Here is a 7,537-nt window from a genome sequence, read left to right as displayed (position 1 = left end):
GATTTATACTATTTAGTATAGATTTTTTTCTGAGTGTAGCAGACTGAGTAGAAAGTTACTCACTTTTACAAATTTATTTTGATTGTTTTTCTGATTAAAAAAGTTACCGGAATCTTAAATGAAATATCAAATACACATATTTTATTGCGTAATAATACATAATATAAAGTAAAGTAGCTAACTTAATAACAATACATTAATACATATTAGGGGTACTCACTAAACAGATTGAATTGCTGCGTAAGCCATGATTTTCTGCTTATTTGAAATGTTTCATGATTTTTCGAATGAAATAATCAAAGATTGCCTTGGTGATCGCGACATTTAATCAGTTTAATCAGTATACGCTGTTAAGTGAATCCCCCTAATATAATTGATCTTAGATACATCTTAGAAGCGCAGATCGGGTTACAATTGGGGGCATCCGGAAGTTGTCTTTCGAGAGTTGACATTTCCAGTAGTACAGTAGATCCTAATTACCAGCGTACCGGCTACCGATTCGCGATTCCGTACAGAGCAGCCTGCTATGGCAGCATCCGATCGATGAACCTGATTTTTCCGAAGAGCTTCTTTCTCAAAGATTTTGTTGTTTTCGAGACCTGATGTGCCAATGAAAAACATATTCAATTCATTTTGATTTCCTACAAGTTACCAACATACTTGCCATTATCAGGTATCATAGAATCTATGCAAAAAACAACACATTTAGATACTGAAATAAGGAAAACTAAACCAAGAAATAAACTTTCTGAAAAAAATTGTCCTTTTATTGCTAAGTCTCAGCCGTTAGACTGAGTAAAACTATTTCGAGAAAACTCAAAAGTGAGTGAAGTGTAATTTTATTCCAGAGTGAGATGAAAACAACTCTCTTTCATAAAATAAAGTTACTTTCTTTTGACAGCTAGTTTGAAAGTACAAAAGTGAGTCGAAAACGACTCCTTTTAGAGTAGTTTTCAACGAGCGTGTATCGCATCTCTCTCATTTCCTACCACTACCACTGCATGCGAGCTGTCATGCTGCGGTGGTTATGTTGCGATTAGACGGCTCCATTATTACACGCTAACCCTCAGCTACCCAGATTTACGTCAAAGCGACCCAGATCGAGCAAAACTGCAGTTACTCTAAAGTGGATAAAGGTACCTTTACTCAAATCTGAGTTACCAATATTAGCTGCCAAATCTGGGTAAAGGTTACCCTGATATTGACGTTAGTCATCAGGGTATTTTCTACCCATTTTAAAATAAATGAGTAGCAGAGCATGGACCATATGAGATTCCCCATAATTATTTTCAAACAAAAAAAAATCAAAAATAAAGCAGTTTATGATTTGGAACACGTTTATTACAGCGATTCATAACGATATCACATCACAAAGGAAGCACTATTTGTAGAAATGTTGTTCCGGCCAAAATTCCAGTATCCTCGTCGGCATCAAACTGGATAAGCTGAGCAGCAGCAAAGAATATCTGAAAATGTTTAGCATGTGTAAAGAACGATTTTGAAAAACAAAACAAGAAAACTCTTACCGACTTACTTTACTAGTTTTCAGCGTTCGCCGCCCAAAACATCCCGAAATTCCTCGACAGACCGCAATATCGAATGTTCCGCAGTTAAACAAATCGCAGGAATCGCTACCACTAAGCACCGTGGCCATTGTGATTTTTTTTTTGCAAGTCTCATTTACTCAGATGATTACCCAGATTGTGACAGCGACAACCAACTGAAGAAAATGGGTATCGGGATTCTTTCCAACACCAGTTTACCCAGCATCAGAGTGAATCTTACTATAGACCGGTTTAACCGGTTTATTTAGTTGCGGCGTCGCAACACTCACTTTTGAGTTCTTTTTTGCATCCTCTTTCATTTGCTCTCTTTATTGTTATCAAAGAGTGAATAGCACAACAACCCAACTTTGAGAGTTCAATGCGGGAAGCCAAAATTGAGTTAATGAAATAGTACTGAAGATTGAGTAAAAGGAACTTCGACGCTAGGTACTTTGACCATATAAGCAAATATATTATATTAACAATATAGGTCACTCTTACGATTTTTTTGGCGACACCTTTTTAGTGAATGTGGCACCACCAAGCGTCAGAAGAGGTACTACTACACACTAAATGCATGCGCTATCCGAATGACGTTTATTCTGTCGAACTGTCATTGCATGGTGGGGATGCCCATTTCTTCTGAGATAATCGATTAACATTAATCGATTTTTTTCAACTACTCAATTTAGAACAAATTTAATTTATCTTCTTGAACAATGTTTGACGTATATTATCGTCGCAGCACCAAATCGAAGACGCGACTCGCGCGACATGCGAAGTAAATTTGAACTGATAAACGTTCATAACAGACTAAAACACAGACGACCCAAAACGAACTTTCCGTTAGCGAGTTATGAACGGTATTTTCTCCGGAAATTACAGAAGAATTTCCTTGTGGGATCCCTTTATGAATTGCACCCTGGATTTTTTTCCTTCAAGATTCCTTCAGAAGCTTTTGGGGGATTCCTCCTAGAAATAATTCTGGAATTATTTTAAGAACTCCTTTCGGGATTGCTTAGGGAAAGCGTTCCAGAGTTCCTCCTCCATCCTCCAACATTTTTTTTATCAAATTTCTCCAGCAGTTTTGTAAAAATTCCTCCAGATGTCCGTTCTGTTTTTTTTCAAAGGTTCCTTCTGTGATTACATATCCCCATGAACAAAACGAAATCAGTTAAGTACTAGATTTGTAGTAATAAGCTGAATTTTTGTATAATGACAAAGAAAATTCTCCGTCACTGCAATAAAACGGTAACTGCAACAATGGTAACAAAAAAGCAAGGATTTTATGACTGCTTGTCTGATTTGATGCTGTTCGAGCAAAACTTTGGGTAACTGTGTTGCTGTGTTCTCATCTATTGCAACTTCTACAACATACTTCCCCAATGTTTTGCTCAAGCAGCATCAAACTAGGCTAGGAATCATATTAACCATGAGTTTGCACCGTTTCAGTGCAGAAACGGAGAGTTTAGCATCTCACCATACAAAAAAAAACCAACTCATTACTACAAATCTAGTATTCACTTATTCCTTCTGGGAATCCCGGATAGAGTACTTCTGAAGACATTCCAAATTAATAGAAATCTCGGAAGGAATCACAAATATAATTCCTGGAGGATTTCTGATACTTCAAAGAGGAAACTTCTGAAGGAATCCTGGAAAGATCCCTCGAAAAATATTAATTAAATTGTTCATAAAAAATCGCGTTGGAGATTTACAGAGTCATTTCGGAATTTTTCCGGAATTTAAAAAAAAACTCTTTGATAAATCCCAGAAGACCTTGAGGAAATCCTTAAAGGACGGAGTGAATTCCAGAAGAAACTTTTGGAGAAAAACTGGTATAAATCCCGGTTGAAATTCCCAGAAAAAGGACTTTTTTAAAGGAACTCTTGGATAAATCCCTGAAACAACTCCTAGACGTTCTTGGAAAAATTTTCGAGGAATTCCAGAAGTAACTCCGGGAGGTATTCGTAAAAAACTCCTGAGGGAATCGTTGAAGAAGCTTCTGCAGGAATCCAAGAAACACTCCAAGAAACTCAAATGTATAAGGAAATCCTATAAGGAACTTCCTCAAGTAACCACGGTGCTGAAGCCTTTTTGCATGCAGATATAAGGTGTATTTAGAGCAATCATTACTTTACATGCAAACTTAAGGTTGATTAAAAGTGGAAATGGCAATTATGCGACTGAATTAAGATTATACCAGTATGACTAAATTTATGGAGGATTATCACTCTGCAGTAGAAAAATTAGATAAAATTTTTCTACTACATACCTGAAGTTCACCCAGAAGCCCATGACTGTATATTTAAAATATTGAGCTTTGCAAGGATTTCGCGACGTGTAAATGTGCAATCTTTGACAGCACAATGTTCACACATCCAACAACAAAGCAAACCGATTAGTCCGGAATAAAACAATCTCTCTCTCTCTCTCTCTCTCTCACTCTCTCTCTCTCTCTCTCTCTCTTCTTGGCGTAACGTCCTCATTGGGACAAAGCCTGCTTCTCAGCTTAGTGTTCTATGAGCACTTCCACAGTTATTAACTGAGAGCTTCCTCTGCCAATGACCATTTTGCATGCGTATATCGTGTGGCAGGCACGAAGATACTCTATGCCCAAGGAAGTCAAGGAAATTTCCTTTACGAAAAGATCCTGGACCGACCGGGAATCGAACCCGTCACCCTCAGCATGGTCATGCTGAATACCCGTGCGTTTACCGCCTCGGCTATATGGGCCCCTATAAAACAATCAGTATTCGAATACATAAACTCACAGTTCACTTCGGAAGAACAACGAAATTATTCGAAATTAAATTTGACGGGTTCCATTCTCAGGTCCGATCCCGAAGCTCATTTTTGTAAGAACGCCGCTCAAACCTTGAAATTATAAAGTTCGTGCATCGGTCCATTAGCTTGTGCACCCTTGGCTGCAATGTCTTGCACTATGCCACAAGAAACTTGACGTGCACTTGGTTGGTGATCTTCCGGATTTTTTGTTAGCTATCCAATCCGATGTATGTATGTCAGCTTGGACATTGAGAGAGATGATACTAAAAGCCATTGTCAAAGGAAAAGAGCAACCACCAGGGCAAAATATAAGTTAATTTTGAGGGTGAAAATTTTAAATTTCGAAGTTAAACGATTTCGGTGACGTTACAATGAGGGAGCATTCAAATTCTTCCACAGATATATTCGTAGATGTCATCTAATGAAAATATTATTTTGTTTGTGTATCTATATTGTAAATCGATAATTTAATAATCGATTATTTGGGAACAAAAAACTTTGACACCCCTGACTTCTTTTTTCGAGAAATGTCACCTTGCACGGTAAACTAAAGTTGATCAAAATACAATTATTGACTTTTTCTGACAACAGGTGGTGCTGTAATCATTCGTAAACGGCGTCTCCATGTCGTTGTATGTGAAAACACGAAGTGACCTATATTGTTAATATAGTATATTTGATATAAGCCTAAAATGCAAACTACCTACCTCAACAAATTCAAACGCCTCCATCAAATTACAGCTCCGGTTCTGTCTCAGACTGTATCCTCCAGCGAGACGTGTACCGATAAGGGCGTAGCGAACATGCACAGGGAAAAATTTCTACTCAGTGGCTGAGTTGGTCTTACTCAGAAATCGAAAAATCCTTTGTTTTCTTACTCAGTTTCCGTTAAAAGTGGGACAACCCATTGCCAATGGGTTGTCCCACTTTTAGCCGAAACTGAGTAAGAAAACAAAGGATTTTTCGATTTCTGAGTAAGGCCCACTCAGTCATTGAGTAGAAATTTTTCTCGGTGTGACTTCTACCCGGAAGCAAATAGGGAACAGTGATTAAAAAGAAGAAAGAAGCTATAAGGAAACCAAGCAATGATCAACCAACACCACGTGGGTGGCCGTGCGGGCGTAGATGTCATGGCCGTCGCTACGCCCTTATCGGTACACGTCTCGCTGGTATACGCTTTTTACGACACGAGGGTGGCTGTGCGGAGGAGGACGTCAAGTTCCTCGCCTATTCCTAATCGGTACACGTTTCGCTGATCAAAAGCATACTGGATGAAATAAGAATAGACAAGAATGAGACGTCTACAACGGAAACCATCAAGATAGTAAAAGCAGAAAAGCAGGAAGGAGGAAAGAAGGAGAAGGAGAATGAAGGAAAGGAGGAAAAGCAGGAAGGAGGAAAGAAGAAGAAGGAGAAAAGAAGTAGGCAGAAGAAAGAAGGAAGAAGATTTGAAACGGAAGATCAAATAGCAAAGAAAGAAGAAAGAAAAAGAAAATGTAACGAGTACCAAAATAGTAAGGACAAGGAAAACAACGAACCGTGTATGAAGCAGAACAAAATAATGATAGAAAGTAATGCTACCGTTTTGTCCAAAGGTCTCACTACTTTCTCGTTAAGAATTTGTTTCTATGGTTCACCATACACAACAACGTATGGACACCAACGCGATACTTCCAGAGTTTTCCGGAATCAGAACTGGATTTGCGCGACGAATTCTTAATAATGTATCTCGGTTCTATGGCTAAGGTTAGAGACAGGCTGCTCCAAGCAGCTGAAGTACGGTAGCAAACATTCTCTTGTTTTGTTTATTCTTCTCGGCCTGGAAATAATCTTCTAATCCATCTACCAACTAAAATGCTGCTGGAGGCGTAGCTAATTCATTTACAATTGAGACGAAAAAATAAACGCGAGATCGAAAAAAAAACCGTCAAGGCTTATAAGAACAGACCAAGGAACAGACTATAAATTTAAGAAGGAAGAAATCCTCAACAAAAAATCAAACTGGACCATGGACCCTTGAAAAGTCCATGAAACCCGCTGAAACAAGTTAGTCTTATGGGTGCTATACGGTATGGTACCCCGTAGAGGACCCCTGAGACTTACTGAAACGAATTTGAAAACCCCTGGGACCCCCTTAAACGCTCCCGAGATCTGACTTTGCAAAAAATATCCGTGCAAACCGAGAATCGAGTGTATTGAAGCAAATGAACTTTCCACAACATTTCGAAAGATGCAAGGACTCTCTATCATGAAAAAAGAGTTCTCCAAGATTCGTTTCATTTTATTTGCATTTCATAATCAGATTAATCACAGCTCCCAAAGTGTCAATTATTTCCGGCTTACTGCACAGGTACACTACTTGAGCAGGACGGCAGCAGCCGGAGCGGTGGCAACGAACGGCTCATAGGCCGGATACGAGTAGGCCAGTGGAGGGGCCAGATACGCCGTCGGATAACCGCTGGCAGCAACGACAGGTGCAAAGTTTCCGTGGAAGGACTGCTCGAAGAAGGTTGCACTGGAAGCAATCGGGGCAGTGGCCACCACCGCCGCCGCTGGAGCACTGTACGCAATCACATCTGGCTTGGGTTCGGCCTTGGCCGCTACCGAGGCAACGGCAACGATGACGAACAGGCCAATCTGCAATACAAGACAACAAGAGAGCGCGTCAAGCATCATTAGCAATGGCGCAAACAGACCGTGCTGAACGGGATGCTAACATCCATTACTAATGGTTGGATTGAGATGAGCTGTACGTTGTTCTAGGACACTTACGATCTTGAACATTTTGATGATGATTCACTTTGAGATGATTCGACCTGGACCGGGGTGGAGCTCGATGACCGGCTAAGCAGTATTCAACAATGCACAAACGATGATAACAAATGATAATTGCTGACGGCTGTTGGTGGACTTTTTATACAATGGGGGATTTGAAATTGTTAGGCCGGGTGGGAGATGGTTGGTGATTAATGAAATGAAAGAAACAATTCAGTGGCACGTGCCCATTCGTAGGCCGCACGAATTAGGAAGCCGGCCTTTTGCACGTTGTGTAGTTCGATTTGAATCGACGATGAATGGAACAGCGACAATCCATGTAGTTGACAGTGGTTGAACTCTGGTAGCAAATTCAAGGTTAATTATTGAAATTTTATTTCCCGTTGAAAAATGTCGTGCCGATTTTGGTATGACAAAGCAGAAACATGGCT

At 39.7% G+C, this 7,537-nt stretch overlaps 1 protein-coding gene across 1 annotated transcript; it reads right to left on the bottom strand.

Annotated features, from left to right (window-relative positions):
- Window positions 1-6,553: 6,553 nt before the first annotated feature.
- Window positions 6,554-7,286, bottom strand: LOC109426741 (uncharacterized). Its single transcript, XM_019702277.3, has 2 exons — window positions 7,104-7,286; window positions 6,554-6,968 (listed from the first exon to the last, which is right to left on the bottom strand). Exons 1-2 carry the CDS (start codon window positions 7,113-7,115, stop codon window positions 6,687-6,689), a joined length of 294 nt encoding a protein of 97 aa, XP_019557822.2. The 5' UTR covers window positions 7,116-7,286; the 3' UTR covers window positions 6,554-6,686.
- Window positions 7,287-7,537: the final 251 nt, after the last annotated feature.

This window comes from Aedes albopictus, chromosome 2, assembly GCF_035046485.1.
Source record: "Aedes albopictus strain Foshan chromosome 2, AalbF5, whole genome shotgun sequence".
Taxonomy (NCBI): Eukaryota; Metazoa; Arthropoda; class Insecta; order Diptera; family Culicidae; genus Aedes; species Aedes albopictus.
The sequence above is the reverse complement of the archived record's forward strand: the minus strand, read 5'-3'. Positions and strand labels throughout refer to the sequence as shown.